Source organism: Antechinus flavipes, chromosome 6, assembly GCF_016432865.1.
Source record: "Antechinus flavipes isolate AdamAnt ecotype Samford, QLD, Australia chromosome 6, AdamAnt_v2, whole genome shotgun sequence".
NCBI lineage: Eukaryota > Metazoa > Chordata > Mammalia > Dasyuromorphia > Dasyuridae > Antechinus > Antechinus flavipes.
Genome location: NC_067403.1, coordinates 151588977 through 151609671, shown reverse-complemented (window position 1 = coordinate 151609671; position 20695 = coordinate 151588977). Strand labels below are relative to the sequence as shown.

The 20695-nt window shown below is 36.0% G+C and overlaps 1 protein-coding gene across 2 annotated transcripts in view; it reads left to right on the top strand.

Annotated features, from left to right (window-relative positions):
* Positions 1-453: 453 nt before the first annotated feature.
* LAMTOR3 (late endosomal/lysosomal adaptor, MAPK and MTOR activator 3) overlaps positions 454-20695 on the top strand; it is a 43680-nt gene continuing 23438 nt past the window's right edge. Inside the window, exons 1-7 of one of the 2 annotated variants that reach the window (XM_051965243.1) lie at positions 1298-5443; positions 5590-5635; positions 7611-7645; positions 13794-13852; positions 15283-15416; positions 16244-16307; positions 18261-20546. In XM_051965243.1, the coding sequence (XP_051821203.1) occupies positions 5627-5635; positions 7611-7645; positions 13794-13852; positions 15283-15416; positions 16244-16307; positions 18261-18334 (375 nt within the window). In that variant the 5' untranslated portion in view covers positions 1298-5443; positions 5590-5626 and the 3' untranslated portion in view covers positions 18335-20546. Of the gene's footprint in view, positions 5444-5589; positions 5636-7610; positions 7646-13793; positions 13853-15282; positions 15417-16243; positions 16308-18260; positions 20547-20695 lie in introns of those variants that run through there. The other variant, XM_051965242.1, reaches the window with a different exon arrangement.

Sequence of the window (20695 nt, the reverse complement as noted above, 5' to 3'; positions counted from 1 at the left end):
TTCTGTTACTTTATTTATATTTTGATTTCAAGGGACTGCATTACCAATACCCTGAACAATCATCTGTCTTAAGTCCTTCATATTTTTTCTAAGAGCTGGATTGTTATGATCCCAATTGGATCCTTGAAGGGAGAATTTTGGTTCTCTCCTCCTTATGCAACCAGACAGGCATTATTCTGGGTCCTCATTGCAGCTCTCCTAATTTGTCCCGGCTCTGATCTTCAGTGAAGAGGATTCCTAAAATTGACATCAATTGGTCAAACTGTTCCACTAATCCAGATGCATCTTCTGAACAGGCTTTCATTTCTTTTTTTAAAGTTTCTCACCTCCATACTACTCAGGGGAGTATTTACAAACCCCATTCCTCCCTGGGAGAGTGGGACCTCTCTAAGTTGGAACAAGTTAGTCTTTGTAGGGGGGTGGAAATTTTTCTTAATCCTTTAATATCTGCTTAAGTTTCCTCTGAAGAGGGCCAAGAGAGAAAATAGTTAAAGGTTTTAAATCAATTGAATTCCCTTCCTCAACTCCTCTCTGGGGTGGAATGCAGGAGGGGAGCTCTGGAGCCAAAGCCTTAGGACAATGGCTGGCTCGGGGCATAATGAGAAGGCAGTGCTGAGAGGGGTCCCAAGGAGAGAATTTCTCCAGCTCTTCTCCTTCCTTTCTCAAAATAAGATTGACCCACAGTCAGCAAATACAAGGCTGCTTTACTCTTCTTAGAATTAACAGGCTCCTTTGAATTTACATACTGATTCAATTTTTGGCACACCCAGATCTCAAAATACTGTATCTTGGCCAGAAGACATTTCTTCTGAGTGGGGTGCTTGTCCAAACAAAACAATGATATTTAATAATTTTCTTTTTGTCTTTCCCTGTACATTTTGGTATTTTCTCCCAGTTTTTAAGCCTGTCTTCTAGAGGACTGCCTTCTAGTATACTATACAGGTTTTTAGAAGCAACTACTTTAGATTGTTCCTTTCCTGTAGAAATGGAGAACTTACCTGATCTTACCAAAGGAAATCCTTTATGGAACCGCCTAGGATTTCCTCAATATCAAAGAGAAATGGGAGCTTTCTAACTGCCTAGATTCTCTGAAATCCAAATCCAATCACCCAGATACCTCATCAGTTCTTGACAAAGTCTTCTCCTTGCACCACTTTTTGGTTTTCTCTGGGTTATATTACTGATTGTAAACTTTTCTTGGCTAGTTTATCTCCTGGACCAAATTAATCCTTTGCTAGTCCACTTCCCCACTTCTGTTTTTATTTTCTTTGAGTGTCCCTCTTTAGGAGTTCCTGATTGGATGGGGAGTTCCTCAGCTGAGTCCAAGGACCACCAGAGAACTCTCTGGAGGATGCCTGCCCAGGGATTCTGTACTGGAGAGATTCCTCAAGAACAGGAAATATCCTGGACAAGCTCTCAAACTAAGGGACAGCAGTACCCACAAAAACAATCAGAGACTCTCAGAGTAAGAAAAAGGAAAAAAAGGTTTATTTTGCTTTTACAAGAAAGGGCATCTCCCATCTGACAAAGTGTCAGTAAGGAGTGCAAAGCATAACTTTGAAACACAAAATTAAATAACCTATATGCAGAAGACCCCCCCAAACCCTCAGACTGGCTTTTTCTCCCATTGTTTGGGGGAGTCCAGGCTTACATTCCAATCATGGAAATCTAACCCCAAAACAAAAGAATACAAGTCAATAATAATACTTTTAATTTGTTTACCTAGAGAACTGAGATTCAAGCAATAGAGAATTCAAAGCCATCATCATCTTTAAAGGTATTTAAATGCTAATTAAGAAGTGATGGAAAATAGGAGGACAAACACCTGCAACTTTTTAGCTCCAGTTCTATTTGTTATTATAAAGTCTCAAGTCACAATTAAAATACAGTTTTTAAGTTTATATTCCCTTGACAGCATCTTCACTCAGTTAATTCCACACAAAGTGATTTCCTTGCTGAAGGTCATTGCTTTCTATTTACCTGTAATATTTTTGTTATTACTTTTTGCAACTATTTATCTGTTCGCTTTGATTCCAGAGGGTGGAACCAGAAGCACTGGGTTAAATGAAAGTTCTTCCCTTTCTTTAAAAAACAAAAACAAAAACAAAATTTGTGAACCAATAAAAGCCAATTCAATTTACTTTAATAATTGAGGAGTAGAAGTACATAATGTACGAATCAGAAAGGATATAAGTGATAACTCCTCTTCTAAATCAGAAGGTGAAGAAAGTCACCTACAAGCAGCAAAACCTCTAGAAAAGCAGTGTGTGAAACATTGGAAAGGTGGAGCAGGGAAGAGGATCAGCTATGGCCACAATAGGAACCCACCCAAGTTCTTCCTCCATACGTTCAAAATTAACTTTAAAAAAATAATTTTTTACCCAAAGACCCTAACTTCTGGGATAAGAATTCATTATTTGATAAAAACTGCTGGGATAATTGGAAATTCGTATGGCAGAAATTAGGCATGGACCCACACTTAACACCATATACCAAGATAAGATCAAAATAGGTCCATGACCTAGGCATAAAGAACGAGATTATAAATAAATTAGAGGAACATAGGATAGTTTATCTCTCAGACTTGTGGAGGAGAAAGAAATTTGTGACCAAAGATGAACTAGAGATCATTACTGATCACAAAATTGGAAATTTTGATTACATCAAATTAAAAAGCCTTTGTACAAACAAAACTAATGCAAACAAGATTAGAAGGGAAGCAACAAACTGGGAAAACATCTTCACAGTTAAAGGTTCTGATAAAGGCCTTATTTCCAAAATATATAGAGAACTGACTCAAATTTATAAGAAATCAAGCCATTCTCCAATTGATAAATGGTCAAAGGATATGAACAGACAATTTTCAGAGGATGAAATTGAAACTATTACCACTCATATGAAAGAGTGTTCCAAATCATTATTGATCAGAGAAATGCAAATGAAGACAACTCTGAGATACCACTACACACCTGTCAGATTGGCTAAGATGACAGGAAAAAATAATGATGAATGTTGGAGGGGATGCGGGAAAACTGGTTCACTGATGGTGAACCACTGGTTGGTGGAGTTGTGAACGAATCCAACCATTCTGGAGAGCAATCTGGAATTATGTCCAAAATGTTATCAAATTGTGCATACCCTTTGATCCAGCAGTGTTTCTATTGGGCTTATACCCCAAAGAAATACTAAAGAAGGGAAAGGGACCTGTATGTGCCAAAATGTTTGTGGCAGCCCTGTTTGTAGTGGCTAGAAACTGGAAAATGAATGGATGCCCATCAGGGAGAATAGTTGGGTAAATTGTGGTATATGAATGTTATGGAATATTATTGTTCTGTAAGAAATGACCAACAGGATGAATACAGAGAGGACTGGCGAGACTTACATGAACTGATGCTAAGTGAAATGAGCAGAACCAGGAGATCATTATACACTTCGACAACGATATTATATGAGGACATATTTTGATGGAAGTGGATTTCTTTGACAAAGAGACCTAACGGAGTTTCAATTGATAAATGACGGACAGAAGCAGCTACACCCAAAGAAAGAACACTGGGAAACGAATGTGAACTATCTGCATTTTTGTTTTTCTTCCCGGGTTATTTATACCTTCTGAATCCAATTCTCCCTGTGCAACAAGAGAACTGTTCGGTTCTGCAAACATATATTGTATCTAGGATATTTAACATATATAGGACTGCTTGCCATCTAGGGGAGGGGGTAGAGGGAGGGAGGGGAAAAATCGGAACAGAAACGAGTGCAAGGGATAATGTTGTAAAAAAATTACCCTGGCATGGGTTCTGTCAATATAAAGTAATTATTAAATAAAATTTTTTTTTTTAAAAAAGGGAAAAATAATACTAATTTTTTTTTAATTAACTTTAATTTTATTTTCATGTGTACCTTTTGTCACCTCCATAGAACAAAAAGTCCTTGAGGTCAGGCAGTTCCTTTTAAACATGTGAAGTCCAAACATCTACTTAAAAGTACCAAAAAGAAAGTCAATATATTGGCTGATTGCTTATACCAAGCGGTGTGGTGTTGGACAACTACTGAAATCTTTCCAGGCCGTCTATAAAATAAGAAATCTGGGTTCCATGGCCCTATGGGTTCCTTTCTAGTCTATCATTCCTTACCTGAAGTCCCAGAATTTTTTAAAAAAAGTTTTGATAACTGACTTTTTAAAATAGCTTTTTATTTACAAAACATATGCATGAGTAATTTTTTCAACATTGACCCTTGCAAAACCTTGTTCCAAATTTTCCCCTCCTTCCCCCCACCTCCTCCCCTAGATGGCAGGTAAAGTAAGGGTTTAGTGTGAGGAAGACTCAACTTCCCTGAGTTCATGTCTGCCCTCAGACTTTCCATCTATATGACTCTGGCCAAGTTACTTAATCCTGTTTACTTCAGTATGAGGCTGTGAGCTGGAAAAAGATATGGCAAGCCAATTCAGTACCTTTGTCAAGAAAACCCAAATGAGGTCATGAATACATGTTAAATGTTAAAAATATATGTTAAATCTAATATGATAACTGACTTTCAACATATAATTAAACAAACATTTATCAAGCACTTACTATGTACCAAGCACTGGAGAAACAAAAGGAAGCCAAAGGTAGTCCTTACCCTCCATTACAAACTAATGGGGGAGCCAGCATGCAAACAAATATAAAGCAACCTATATAATTCAAGAAACATTATTCAATCACCTGTTTTTTAAGCACTGGGGATAAAAAAAGGGGGAGGCAAAAGACAGCTGTCCTCAAGAAATTTACATCAAATGGAGATGACACCAAGAAAACATACATGTTAAACTCTCTAAAGGATAGGAAATTATGAAGAGGAAATACACTCCCTGGTTATCTCATGAATATTTTATGTATTAAAAACGGGTCCAAGGCTTCCCTAGGTGATCCATGACGCAAAAAAAAAAAAAAAAAAAAAAAGTGAAGAATGCAGATTTTTCCATTTCTACATTGAAGGCATGGTTTTCCTCACGTGTCCAGCAGCCCAGAGATTCGACCATCCTCGCAAATCCCTCTGTCATAACGTCTGGATGAGTAGAGCGAGGCAGGCGCATGCGTAGCATCCTGCGCAGAGGTCGGAAAGTGGGGAAAAGATTAGTCTTGACACATGCGCAGGAGGAGTGAAAGGGGCCAGTCTGGTACATGCGCATGCAGAGGGGTGGTAGAGTGAAGTGGAAGGAGAAGGGGTCTGGTCTTTTTTCGAAGTCAGTTCTTGGAGAGTCAGGCCAAGGAAGCCGCTTCCGTTGTCTTTAAATTTTTCCCGGAAGTAGTGTGTCACGGGACAGGGTTCCATCGGGGCTTCCTGAGAGAGCGGGAGGGATCAGCAATCATGTGACCGCGGGTTCTAGAGGAAGCGGCAGTAGCAGTCGGAGCTACCTGCGCCCGAGGACTGCTGCGGTCTCGGTAGCCTGAGCTAGGTAGTTTTCGTGGCTTTTTTGGTGCGGGGAGTGGGGAGGGGGGCGTCCGAGGCACCAGCTCTGAGGTGAGGGCAGGAGGTGACCCTGTCTCTCCCACCCCAGTCCTCATCTCGGGATCCGGGCTTCACCGGGTGTTTCTCTTACAGGTGTGGGGACCGTCCCCGCGGGAGGAAGGGGTTCATCATGGCGGATGTGAGTGAGATACCACCCCACCCCCACCCCCAACTGGGAGAGGGCCACGAAGGGGACGGGGAGGAGGAGGGAAGAGGGCGAGAGGGCTGTGAGGCCGGAATGGAGTTAGGGGTCGGGGGGAGGGGAATCTTCCAGTCACCTGAGGTGGTCACAGCTGGTAAGGAGCAGAGTCAGTATTAGACGCCGCCTCCTTCCAAAATTTCCCTTTTATTTGCACACTTTGAGCGGATTTGACAGAACAGTTCTGACCCGTTGGAGACCAGATCCAGTTTCCCTTGATATCCCAAAACTTTGTCGTGCTCACCGCCTCCCTCCCCAATTCAGTGACATAACAGCATGCTGTGGTGGGCTTCTAAAGTCCCTCATAATCAGGTCCCTTCCAGTCTTAGGTTTTCCCCACTTCCCCAACTTTCTGATGCATCCCACTCCGACCTAGGGCATTTTCAGTGACTGGCATCTCCCCCCCTCCCCCAGCTCTTTCCCGGAATGATCTCTTGTTTTCCCCCACCCCCTGGCTTCCTTCCTCAAAATCCTATTTTCTACAAGACTTTCCCAATGCCCTTAATATCATCCTTCTTAAATCATTTTCTTAGTTTGTCCCATCTGTAACTTGTTTGTATGGAGCTGTTTGCATATTGTCTCCCTCTTTAGAGTGTACTTAGTTGAGGGCCTAGTACTGATTAATAAATCTTAGTTAATGTGTTTTGGTATTTTTGTATCCCATCTGTCTAGCACAATACTTTGTGCATAGTGAGTGCTTTAAAAGTGTATGTTGGTTGATTAACTGCAGAAAGCTCTACCTCTAAATCCAGTGGTCTTTACATTGCAACACTGTTCTTTCTTCCATTCTTTGTTATTCTTCAGTGTCCACCACTTCACTAAGGAACTTAGCATATGTTGGTTATTAGAACTATTGTTAGGAAACAGGTCTCCAAAAAGCCATACCTTTTCCTCTTAAAAGAAAAAAATCAGTGGACATTTATTTATTTACCATCTAGTTATTTGCCAGAAAGGAATTGGGGATAGAAAAGCAAACAGAGCTTTGTGCTCTGGCACCACAGAGATTATTCTGTTGGAATTAGAATTTGAGTTTTTGCCATATGATTCATACCTTTGAGCTAGGTCAAATTCAAAGTAATTATTGTAAAAGTGTGCTGGACTTAGAGTCAAGATACCTTAGACCTAGGGCAGCCAGTGGCAAAGTAAGTGGAGTGCTGGGCTTAGAGTCAGGAATTCTCAACTTCCCTGAGTTCATATCTGCCTTCAGACTTTCCATCTATATGACCCTGGGCAAGTCACTTGATCCTGTTTACTTCAGGATGAGGCCATGAGCTGGAAAAAGATATGGCAAGCCATTTCAGTACCTTTGTCAGGAAAAATTGAGGTCATAAAGAATTGGATACTACTGGAACAACTAAATATCAGCATACCTTAGGGCCTGGCTTTGACTGGCTGTCTGACTCAGCAAGTTCTTAACTTCTATGTAGTTTAGTTTTATTTTTTTAAAAAATGGCAATAATAATTTCCAGCACATAGGTTGGTTGTAAGGAGAGCTTTCTTGATATTTGACCTGAAAATTCCCTTCAGCCCCAAATCCATGATTCTATGAATGGTGTATAAATGTAAGCTATTGGAGTCTTTAGTTCTTAATTCTAGGGGGATGTGATTGTAAACTGAAGGTAGGGATTTTGTATTTTCCCACAGTACTCTGCATTTATGAGGTATTTTATGATGGTGTATAGTAGAGTTTCACTTAAGATGTGTTGTATTAGCATAAAGTTCCTATGAACTGAGTTCAGGACTTGTTCAGTCCTGTGGGAGGCATAAGAATGGGGTTTGAATTGGAACTAGCTTTGGGAGATTCTTTAAGGACTGGTGAGGGAAGCCTATGAGATGCTATTCAACTCAGATTTGAGGAACTTCCTGTTTGAAACTTTATTTCCCCCTTGTGACATCTTTATATTTCCTTTTCTAGGATTTGAAGAGATTCCTCTACAAAAAGTTACCAAGGTAAAGGATCAGTAATAATGTCACCCAGAATTCTGAATCATAAAGTCTCCCTTTATTGCTACTTTAAAAATAACACATTTGTTTCACTTTTAAACTCACCTATACCAGGTTATTTTCCTTGTGGTATTATATACACTATTAACCCAGCCTTTCTGCTTTTACAGTACACTACATTTGAGTTTTTCTATTAATGAAAAGAATTTGAATGTCTAGCTTTTGAGAAATATACTTTCTTTTCAAATACATTTTATCTATGCACACGTTTTTAAAAACAGAATATAGAGAACATATCTGGGAATTCTGAGGCAAGGAAGCTTCTTTTATCAGTGTATATTGGTACCTCCTCTGTAACCTAAAGCCTTAAAGCATTGCCTGAGAGGTTTAAATAACTTATTCAGTGTCATATAGCTAGTACGTGTGACAGATGGGACTTGAAGCCAGGTCTTCTGAGCTCTGAAACCAGCTCCCTATATAAAGCCACCATCCCTTTATTAAAAATAATTTCAGAAAGTTTTTGAGAATTAAAACAACTATGTGGTAGCTAGATCTGTCTGGCTATCTGTAATATCTACTGGTTCTTGGGAGGTAGGGAGAAAATGTTAAAAGACAACATCTCGTTGGGGAGAGGGGGAAGAATATATATGTATGTAGTACATACATATATAAATACATACAATATAATCTATAATAAATGTATAGCGATGACAGAATGTATAATGATAATTCTGATTTCATTCTCATACCAGATCAAAAAAGTAGTTTCTATCTGGTTTTAATTTGTTAATATACATATACACGTGTGTGTGTGTGTGTGTGTGTGTGTGTGTGTATTTTTTTTTTTCTAAGTCACTTTAGGCGTTTGGGGATCTTGATCTTGGTGGTTTCTGTTTCTATTTGAGTTTGACACCACCATTTTTTCTGTGTCCCTTAACATTGCATAGAAGGGTGTCCAAGTTGTCAACTTTCATCACTTAATCTTCATCTGGCTCATTTTTTTCCCAGATGTGTGTGTGTATCTGGCATTCTTCAATGAGTTTTATTTGTCCAAATCTTCCTTGGTAATGGATTACAGTTTACTCAGTCCACCATGCACTTTTACAGTGCTTTTTGGATGATTCTAATGGTCTGTAACTTGTAGGTTTAATATTTATATTAGGGTAAAAGGACGTCTAGATGGTATCATGGATTAAACTTGGAGTCAGGAGATGTGAATTCAAGTCCTGTTTCTTACACTAGCAATATGTAACCTTTGTTCAGTTTTCTCATGTAAGAATAAGGACATTAAAGGTGCCTTTCTCTCAGAGTTTGTAAAAGGATCAAATGAGGTAGGTAATATTTGTAAAGTGCTTTATGAACCTTAAAATGCTATATGAATGCTAGCTATTATTACTACATTAAATTGAGTTCTTTGGCAGGGATAAAGCCTCCCTTTATTCTTTATTCAAAGCCATCTCTGGTATATTACTAAAAGTCAAGAAAAATGTATCCTTTTCTTGCCTCATGGCTCAGCTACAATTTGGAATCTTGGACAGTCATTCATGTATTAATTTGATTTTTTTTTTTTAAAGAATCTGCTTCCAGTGATATAGAAACTTAAAAACTTGGCATTTTTAAAAAAATAATTTTAAAAATAAATCTAGACAGATCATTCTTCCATTTGATTAGCTAACCACTAACCTCTTCATAAGGGAATATTAGAGGACAGCTAGTTGGTGCAGTGGCCTGGGGTCAGGAAGACCCATCTTCCTGAGTTCAAATTCAGCTTCAGATACTTATTAGTTGTATGACCTTGAGCAAGTAACTTAACCCTGTTTGCTTCAGTTTTCTTATCTGTAATATGAACTGAAGAAGGAATTGGCAAACCATTCCTTTAACTCTGCCAAGAAATTAGGCAGTGACATATCTGTAACAACTGAACAAAAAAAACGAGTATTTTTGTATGGTTCTAGGAAACTGAGTCATCATTAAGGAGACTGAGTTTTTGTTCAGTCAGCCCTGCGTGATTTTGTCTAGGCCTCTTTCTCATGGAGAAAACTAAATAGAGTTTGATCATTGGAATGTTTTTGGACCCGAAAACCCCATAGGCTGGTCTGGGTCCTAAAGGGAGGTTAAAAAAAACTTTGAAGCAAAATAGGAGAAATAATGTGTGTTTTTAATAGAAAAATAGCCACATGCATGTTTTTCTACATAGTTTTAATGCTATTCCTTTCATATTTAATATGATTTTTGAACCAAATTTTGCGAGGAAATAATGTCTTAACTTTTTTTCTCATGGAGTGGATATTTTGGCATTTTGTGCAACATTAGGGTTGCATGGAATATGCTCAAGCAAAGTTCTAAACGACATCTTATGTCTCTTAACATTCACTGATCTCTTATCTCAGCCAGTGGTGCCCATTGTGTGTGTCCTTTAAGGCCATAGAGTTACAGCAAAGTTCACAAATTCATGGTATCTATTATTTATGGCTATAAAAGAATAAGCTAACTCCTTCCTGATTTTTGCTGGACTTCTTAAGGTTTTTCTGTTGGGACATCTTTAATTAAAATTCATAAATAAATTTTTTCTAAAAACCTGATCTTTCCCTTAGCTCCTACCCCCCAGTCCCATATATATTTTGAAAGGCAGCTAAGGAATACTAGAGTTCTGGGTCTGAGATCAGGAAGAAATGAATTCAGAAGTGGCCTCAGACACCTATGACCCTGGGAAAATCATCAAACCTATCTCAGCTTCAGTTTCTTCAGCTGTTAAAAAAAAAAGGTCAGGGAGAGGGATAATAATAGCACTCAACATTCTTCTAGTACCAACCTAGAAGGTACTTCTCTCTACCTCCCCTCCCCTCAAGATAATTGCAAAGCACTTAGCACAATACCTGGCACATAGTAGATCAGTTAAATAAAGAAAATGTTTGGTGCCATATGTTTTGAATTGTACCAGTAATACTGATGAGTTTATGCTATCCAATCAGTGTGCTTCTCGCCTTCTCTTCCTTATGAGTGGTCTAATTTAAGACAATTTTAATGCAACAGAACATAGTTGAAAGCTAAACTCTAGGACATGATGATATTGAGTTAGATATCAGAAAAATTGCTGGGATAATGAATTTTGAATTCTTTATACAATTTGAAAATAAAAAACTGGTAGTGTCTATATTTTAAAATTCTCTTATCACCAACTCAGGCTTAATTATAACTGTCAAATGTTCCCCTTCTCTAGTTTGGGGATGGGTAGGGATGGATACCTTCACTGCTTAAAATGTAATAAATGAGTAAAAAAAAATAGACTTGAGCTCCAGTTTTATCTTTTAAAAAACATTTAGGAAATGGAGAACAAGGGCTTCTTAGGACACTTTAAATATCCACATAAAGCACATCTAACTGGAATATATCAACCATTTCTAAAAATCTTATACTCCTATATTCAGGTCTTAGTGAAATCTATTTCATTTTCCTGTGACAGTCCCCAGTGAGGTTCATTTATCTTGAAAGTCAATACAAGGCCTATTATATTTGTAAACTGATTTCCTTCAGATTCTACTTAAAATATTCTAAGTTTTTGTTTCCATTCTCTAAGACTTTGTTCTGTTTGATATCCTTTAAGAAGGAAAAAGTTTTTATTCTTACTTCCTCTTTGTAATATTAGTTGGCCTTTTAATTTGAATATCTGAGAAGTTGAAAAGAAACTTATAACTGAACTTTTTTTCTAATAATTTTAAAATACTTTTATTTCAAATTTCTGGCAAAAAATTATATATTTTTAAGTTATTGATTTTAGGGTTAAAAGATATTCAATGGGAAGTAGCATCACATTTACTATACAAAATGATTTCATGTGTTTTGTAAGAGAAATGGAAGAGATTTCTAATATGATATAGATTGTAATTTTTCCTGAAAGTGAGGATCACTCTTAAATGACTTAGCAAGGGCAATTCTAAAGACATAATTTCTTTTCTCCCTCATTTTCAACAGATAAAATAGTTAAAATTTAGGCTACTAATATCTAAATTAATAAGTACATATCAGTGGGAGTGAAAATTCTGATTTCTGATATAATGAATTCTAATAGGTTTTGGTATAGTGATCTTATATAATTAGCAGTTATAGATTATATATGTAAATATTGAATTTTAACAATCTTATTCTTTATAATGTGTAATGCCACATAAGTTTTTAAAGGTTGTTTCTTCCTTGATGATTTTTCAAGGATTCTTTCTGCCTAAAGTATAGGTCATTGTTATCCCTTATGTTCCTACATGACATGACTGATGGTTTTGATAAACCCAAACATAGGTACAAAATTTCCTGTTTGACCAGTGTCTTTCTTCCACAAATAGCCTTTTGCTTATGATCACTTCCAATATTTTAAAACTGGCAGTATTATGAAATATATGATGAAGACTTTTTGAATTTTCTTTGGACTGTAATTGTGATTTTGTTGATTTAGGGAACTTGCACTCTAGAAGAAATAGAGGTGCCCCATCTTCCCTTCCCTTTCTCCTGTTCCCCTGTCTTAGCTCCCAGTGTATCTTGGGGTTCCAGATTCTGCTTTCTGCTGCATTATTATTATTTCCATATCTTTCCATCACCCCTACAATTGAACTCATGTTATCTCCCCAGTTAGAGTTTAAGCTTCTTGAGAACAGATTGTCTCTGTTTATATCTCCAGCACATAGCAAAGTGCTTGACATACATTGAGCACTTAATAAATGCTTTTGCATTCAGTAAATCAGTGACATTCATCTCTAATTTATAATGTGCCTGGGGGCACTGAGAGGAAATTTGATCTCAGGGATTCAGACATTGCTTTCAACCATGTAGATGCTGGCCCAGACTTTCCTATACCATACCTATCCTGAGCCTCCCTCAAGTTCACATTAGTATGGTTACTTTCTACAACTGACCAGGTTATCTTCACTTTTGAGCATGTATTTTTCTGACAAACTTCACTCTCTCTCATACTTCCCTATTATGTGTTGCTGCCTTTCAACACCCATCTTGCAGCCACCCAGTACCTGATATTATAGCCTGTGGTCATATAGTTTGAATCAGAGGCAGGACTTGACTCCAGAGCTTTGATCTAGCCCACCATGCTGCCTCTCCCATTATATAGTGTTACTTTATTTTTTTAAATGGTCCTTATACTGGCAATTAGGAGTCTTTGGAGGAGTGAAACAATTATATCTAAGGCATCTTTTAGATGACATCCTTGGTTCTGTCTGAATTTGGTTGAGACTTTGGGTTCCTAGAGAAGGAGATAGTACTAAAACAAGTCAAAGAGGAAGAGGCTTGAAAATATAATGCATGTCTGCGTAATGTTTTGTTTTGTTTTGGTCCATAGTTAGCTCTACTGACCCAGAGTGAAGAATTCTTAAGCAAGGGGCCATAAAAAGAGTGATAGCTTTGGATTTTGAGAATTTGGGTATGATTCCAGCTCCACACCTTTATACCCATGTTGTCCATCTCTGCCTTTATATTATTTTGTTAATATAGTTTTTAGTTATCTACACAAGCATATCTGTTCATCTCTTACCTCCTATAACTGTAACGGAGAATTGAATATGTAATAGGAGTTTTATGACTTCACTGATTGACCTATTTAATCATTTAAAATTAAATATTAGCTTATAGCCAACACTTGGATTTGGCCAATTTTAAGAATCTAATTGTATTTGCCATAATTGTTAGATTTAGGTGCCCAGAGTTTTGTTAAATATTTTGAGAACAGAATATACTGGTAGTGTGTGATTTTAATTTATGGAATGCTACAATATCTGATACTGGGTGGCTGCAAGATGGGTGTTGAAAGGCAGCAACACATAACAGGGAAATATGTGAGAGAGTGAGAGTGAAGTTTGTCAGAAAAATGCATGCTCAGAAGTGAAGGTAACCTGGTCAGTTGTAGAAAGTAACCATACCTAATGTGAACTTGGGGGAGGCTCAGGATAGGTATGGTATAGGCAAGTCTGGGCCAGCATCTACATGGTTGAAAGCAATATCTGAATCCGTGAGATCTTAAGTTTAATGTATAAGGATGGGGGGGGAGGGGAGAGGTTGAAAAGGGAAGAAGGGGGAGGGGTGTGTGTGTGTGTGTGTTGACTGTAACCTCACATTTTGAGAAAATTTAATATAATGTGTTATTTTATCTCTCTAGTGTTGAAGGTCTGCATGCCATTGTAGTCTCAGACAGGGATGGAGTACCTGTTATCAAAGGTAACAATGAATTATGGAAGTGGACATTTTATTTTCAACTTTGTCCAAAAAATTAACAGGTTTTATCCATTGTGGGTGATGAAGGGAAAATCAAGAAGCTATTTCAGTAAATGAAAGAACTTTGCTCTTGGACTTTAAGAAGACATTTGTTTTTGAGATATTGTCAAGGCAATCTGTTTAAAACAGCTGTTCAGGCCTGTAGTTTATCATGTGAGGTATTTCATGTAACCAGATTTTTTCCCCTAAAGGTCAGGTTCCTCATTAAAGGCAGTTATTGATGTATAATATGATGTCAGTAAATCTAAATTATAAGAGCCATGTATATAATTCACTATTTAAACTTTTAATAAGATGGAAAAAAGACAGCCTTCAAAGACAAAGTACTTGCTTTTGTTTCACAGTTCCCTTTAATATAGACATTTAATAAATGTTGCATCAAAATCTAGTGGGTTTATATTCCCAATTCATGCCCAAAAAGAAAAGTTAATTTTAAAAATTCTTTTCTTCCTCCTTTCTGAAAATTACATATACTTAGAATTTTTTAAATATAGTGAAACTTGAGTTAACCAGAACCCAAGCAACAATAATTCTTAATGAAAATTTTATTTTTGTATTCCACTTTCAGGAGAAAAGGCAAATTACAGGAAAACAAGCTTATAATAGAGATTTATATAAAAAGAAACTTTTAAGATCACTATTCAGCCCAATTACCTAGTTACTTATGCTGTTTATATCTTGTAATATTGTGTGATGAAAAGATAAAAATTGATAGTAATTGATGATTCAGGGGGCACTTAGATGGCACAGTGGATATAGCACCAGTCCTGAAATCAGGAGGACCTGAGTTCAAATGTGGCCTCGGATAATTAACACTTCTTAGCTGTGTGGCTTTAGGCAAGTCGCTTAACCCCAATTGCCGGGATGGGGGGAGTGATGACCCAGAGACACTACACAATCCTTAGTCATCAGGGTCAACTTAATTTGTTTTCATTATATTTCTACATAGATCTTTTATACAAGTGGAAATAAAGCCTTTTTATTCTTAACTACAACATATTCCTTGAGCATTTTAATTTATTTAAATCTTATTGTGTATACTTAGAATATGCAGATATTCTTTATAAATGTTTTGCTGTGAAATCCCAGGAAAGATTTCAGCAGTTTTTTTCAGTTATTTATGGGCTCTGAGCATGTGATTAACTAGGACTCTCTTTCCTCTCTACCTGATAAAACCACTGAAATTCTTTTAAATATATGCAAAATTCTCTTTGCACTTAAAACATGCATACCCCAATGCATTTGAGAGAGCGATTATTATTTATGGGCATATGAGGTAGAAGGTGTTGTTTGTTTTGCTCCATTTGCTATTAACCTGATTTCTCCTATCGGCTCTTCACAGCCTTTATTAAAAGCATGCTGTCTTTTTCCAGTGGCAAATGATAATGCTCCAGAGCATGCTTTGAGACCTGGTTTCCTATCTACATTTGCACTTGCAACAGATCAGGGCAGCAAACTTGGACTTTCAAAAAACAAAAGTATCATTTGCTACTACAACACATACCAAGTAAGTACCTAAATATTGAAACTTATTTGTTTGGAACTATCATTACAAATCTTTTTTCTTAATTAATTAGAGTCACTTTATTATAGTGAGTAATAATTCTTTACATAGCCTTTAACTCAATTACAGATAAATCATTTTATAGTGAAAATTGATTGGTAAGGAAAACCATTTAAAAAGATTTGATAGTCTACCTAATAAGAAATGTAAGGTCAATTCAGGTTACTTACTTCCAACAGATGGTCCCCATAGTTAATCAGCTGTGAGTCACTGAAATGATCTTTTCATTCAATGTCTTTATTTTTTACAGTTAAAAACTTTATCTTGAAAATCTAATGGTAACTGTTATACAAATTTGAATTGGCAGTTTTTGCATTATTTTAATTTTGTTAATAAAATAACATGCTAAAAAAATAAAATAATATGCTATTTCAGTTACAGAAGCAATACTTTTTGGGTTTTTTTTAAAGTCGGACATGAACACATATTTGTAAAGAAATAAAGCATAGTATCATCAGAGTTAGAAAATCTCCATCAAATAGTACATTGAAAAGGGAGGTGTTTCCCCAGAAGTGGGTAAATACTCGAAAATATACATATTTTTGTGGTTACAAAGAGTAACCCATTGCAAATTGTTTAATTAGGGAAACAAATTTACAGTTACGGTTATTCATAGAATCATATCATGTTAGACATGTTGCTCATTTTAAAATTAAAGGGTAAGTAAAACATATGTAAAGGCATTTCATTTTCATTTTGGAATATAAGATGCTATACTCTTTATTTCTCTAAAACAATAACTTCTCTCCCTCTTCCCCCCCTTTTTTAAGGTAGTCCAATTCAATCGGTTACCATTGGTGGTGAGTTTCATAGCAAGCAGCAGTGCTAATACTGGTATGTTTTCATTATTTTAAATATATTTTTATATTATTGAAAGATTGTACTTGTACTTGACATTCCATTTCTATCCAGAATTTGACGTAGTCTTTATGTACTAGGTATGCTACATCCTTGTCTTTATGTTTTGTTTGCCTTTCATTTGTTAAAAAATAATTTATTGAATTTTACAAAATTTATTTTGTTTAAATAAATTTTGTACAGAGCACTTTGATGTGTGTGTGTGTGTGTGTGTGTGTGTGTGTGTGTGTGTACACATATACATACATATTTCTAGAGAGAGGATTTTTTTTTTTCCCAGTTTTACATGTGGTTCAAAACATGTTACATCTTCCAACTTTTACTCTGGTGTTTTTACCACTTTTTTTTTTTTTTTTTAATCAATCAACAGTTATTAAGTATATTCTAAAAATTTTTACAATTTATTTACAGTTATGGGCTACTATTATCCAAGATCAGCCTAACTAAGTTTGAAGAAGATTATTTATTACCAAGATGGCCACATGAATTTTTCAGCCACAACAATTCTTAAAGCCATCTATTGAAATTATAGGGGAGTTGTGTTTATAATAATTATAGATATCATATTTAGTCAACATTTTTATAGTGCTTTAAAGTTTATAGAGCACTTTGATTCCCACAATTATTCAGTAACTCGACGTTTCTCAGATGAGGAAATGAAGACTGATGGAGGTTAAATGGCTTGCCTAACTTCACACAGCAATAAGGGTGTGAAGCAGGATTTAAACTTGGCTCTGACTGATTTTCTAAGTGCATGCGTAGCATGTGCAGGATGTCCCTGTCTACCTTGATGAAAGTTACAGGTTTTTTAATTTGCTTCTATTACTAATCCAACTTGATTGAAGCTTCTTTTAGGAGGTCTTGGACAATCTGAAATGTTTCTTTTCCTTGGCTTATCACCCCTAAGCATTCCATGTTTTTTGATGAATGTAAAAGAATCTGGAGGAAAATTTTATGGATACCAGGGAGATATAGTTAATATAGGGAAGTCATTAGATACTTATTGTAAAAACAAAACAGCTAACAGCCTTCAGATTCTGAATCCATCCAACACTGGTGGTGGTTTTAGTTATTCTTAGGAAAATTTAGAATCCTTATATATACATATATTCTCTAAAATAGGAAAACTTTTAACCTATCCTTGGGTAACATAATGTGACCTAGTTAATTTAGAGTAATGACAAAAGTGTGCCAACTATTTTTTCATATAATTAAAAAATTAAATCTTTATCTTCAAACTTTTTTTAAATATATAAATATAATATGAAGTAGATATTAGCAAAAAGGTAACTTAATGAGAAAACTTAAAATTAAGAGACTTCATTGGTGGTAGGTATTCTCTCTGACTAAATTTTAATCCTCCTACATCATAGGTAATTATCCTGAATTTCTCTTATCTCTCTCTTCCTCCCTTCCCCCAACAAAATTGACTTGACAACTAGCTTTTCCAGACTCTTCTGAATTGAGCTCAGCACAATCTGTCAAATTCTTAACGGTTTCATTTTAACTTATAAGAGCTGTGACTCACTGGTATAAATTTAGGGAATCCAAGTTCATCCAGGTACAATGACTACAATGGTGCATTGGAAATTTAGATCCTTAAATGGAAGTATCTTTAAATTTGATGTTTTTTATTTGGGAAAAAAAAAAAAAAGCTTTTGATTTGATCTTTAAACTGTAACAATATAAAATAGAAATGTATTTCAGAAGGGGTAGGATTATTTCATGCTGTTATTAATTAAGAGAAATATTTGTTCCTCTCAACAGTGACAGTCTAAAGTCTAAAACATTTAAATTCGTATCTTGGAACATACTCTTAAGTAATTCAAGTTTTTTCTTTGTTTTCATACAAATTGCCTTATAGCTTTTTGAAAATCATCTTTTTTTTCTTTTCTTTTCTTTTTTTTTTTTTTTTTTTTTTTGATGTAGGACTGATTGTCAGCCTAGAAAAGGAACTTGCCCCATTATTTGAAGAGTTGAGACAGGTCGTGGAAGGTTCTTAATCTGACTGTGGCTGACCCTGGCCATGTTGTTGTGATCCCAGTGAGTTCAGTCCAGCAACCTTGACTTCATCAAGTAATGTGACTCCACACACTCAGAAAAGACAACTTCCCCCAAGTTAGACTGAAGAAGAAGATCATATTTATTATTTCTAAATTGATGGACTGTTGTGTTGGGTTTTAGGCTCAATTCTTCCATAGTATGATTTCTGGGGAGACCACTAAAATGGTTCAGTTTCTATCACAGCTCCCATGGAGTTTAGCTCAGCTACCATTAAGGGATGAGATTCTTATCCAGTGGATCAGAATCAAAATGTTCCCGTGATTCACATGAGCCACCTAAAGCTCCCATTGTGTATAATACATACAGGCCTGCAGTAGGTAGGCCCTATTCTGTATATGCTATTGCTTTATTGTGAATAATAGAGAACTTATTTTTGTGTGCCATGTTGTATGTCTGCACTGAGAGGAAAATAGCCTCTAACAGCAGTAATAAACCGGTACAATCACTAACTATCCCTGTTTATATTATTGTGAGGTAGAAATTCAAGAAAGCATTACTAATTGGTATTTCTCTTTAAAGTGTATCTCTAAAAAGAAATCTGTTGCTTTGGATTTACTTTTATATTCAGTTATCAATAACCAATCAGTATTTTGATGTTTTTCTCTTTGTGCAATTTAAGTGTGAAAATCAATATCAAAGCTTTGGTTTGTGACATATGAATACCATAATACAACAGTTCATTTTACTTTTCCTAAATAAGGGTCTAAATAAAGTAGTATTTTGTAAAAGTATAGCTTGACTACTTAGTCATGTAGTATTGGGGGGGAGGGGCGGGAAGGAGCTGAATGAGGCCCACACATAAGAATAAGAAGATCCTCCAAAGGATAAGGAGTTTATGAAATAGTGGCAGAACCATGAGTCCAATCGGTCTAGCAAGAGGTGATGAGGACTTGAACTAGGGTGGTTGTGGTGTGCCTAGAGAAAAGGGAGTTCCTGATAGCTAGATCCATGGGATCTGATAAGATTACAAGTGGCTCTGGAGTACATCCAGCTATAGAGGATCAGACCAGAATAAGGAGACTTGAGAGGGATTGTTCATATGTAGGAAAAGAGCAGTGTCCAAAAAAAAAAACAAACCTGAGGTAGGCCAAGTATCTAAAAGATACTTAGACTAAGGGGCATCTCAGAGGCTGAGAGAGGTGGTTCATTACTCATTCTACCTTCAGAGATGGAGAGGAGGGTTGATCCTTACTGGCCAGCACATTAATTCACAAGACTCCCCACATATGAGGCTACGATGCAAAAAAGTCAGTGAAGAATAAGGAACCAAACAATACATTCTTAAGTTTGGGAAGGCTTCACATAAACTTAGTTGAAGAAAGGGAAGGTTATCAAAATAGAAACTAGGGGTGGAAAGAAGGGAAGTTCATTCTAAATGTGAGGGGAGAGTATGAGAGGCATGGAGACAGGAAAAGAACAAAAATGGGAGACAGAAGAGTGCGCCTCTTGTTCTCACTTTAAAGAGCTGGGGTCACTATGCTACCATGAGATGTTGGAACTGGACTTTATAAACTACTTAAGAGTTAACAGTGTTCATTTAGGGGAGTTGGTTTGCACTATCTGAATTACTATAACAGTCTGCGGTGATACACCTGTTTTTTGGATACTTTAAGAAAAGTATATAGAATGTTTTATCTTTGCTATCTTTGATTCTATATAATGGGAAAATATTCTCTTTCATGTTTTTAAATAAGATGCATGTAATAGTATACCTATATATGTGTGTATATATACATATATATGCATAATTTATATATACATATAGTCAAAGTAATTTAAGCTTTAGTAAGTTTAAATTGCTCTTAAGATTTTTGAGGTGTCCTGTAAATAGACCTTAGATATTTACAAATAACAAGTACTACATTTAATGAATGCCACTTATTTTGTAGGGGCTTTGATGGTATATTGTAACTCTTAGAGTTAAAATCAGGAAGACCTAGGTTCAAATCCTGCCTCTGACACTTAAGTTTATCTTCCTGGGCAAATCATTTAACTTCTGTAAGACTCAGTTTCCAATAAAATGAGGGTAGTATTTAATATAAATGCCAATAGTGTTTCCCAGGTTGTGACAATCAAATTGGACAATGTATATGAAGTGCTTTGCAAACTTTCAAGCGCAAAATAAATACCAGTTATTGTTATTTTATGGCATAGTTTGAGTATTTATGCATATTAATATCTGGGAATTGCTATCCATATATAAATTTGTAGATTTAAAAAAAAATTAATATCTTCATTAAAAGGTGTTATAAGAAATGCCATGAAAAGCAAAATATAATATACACCTATATACACACACA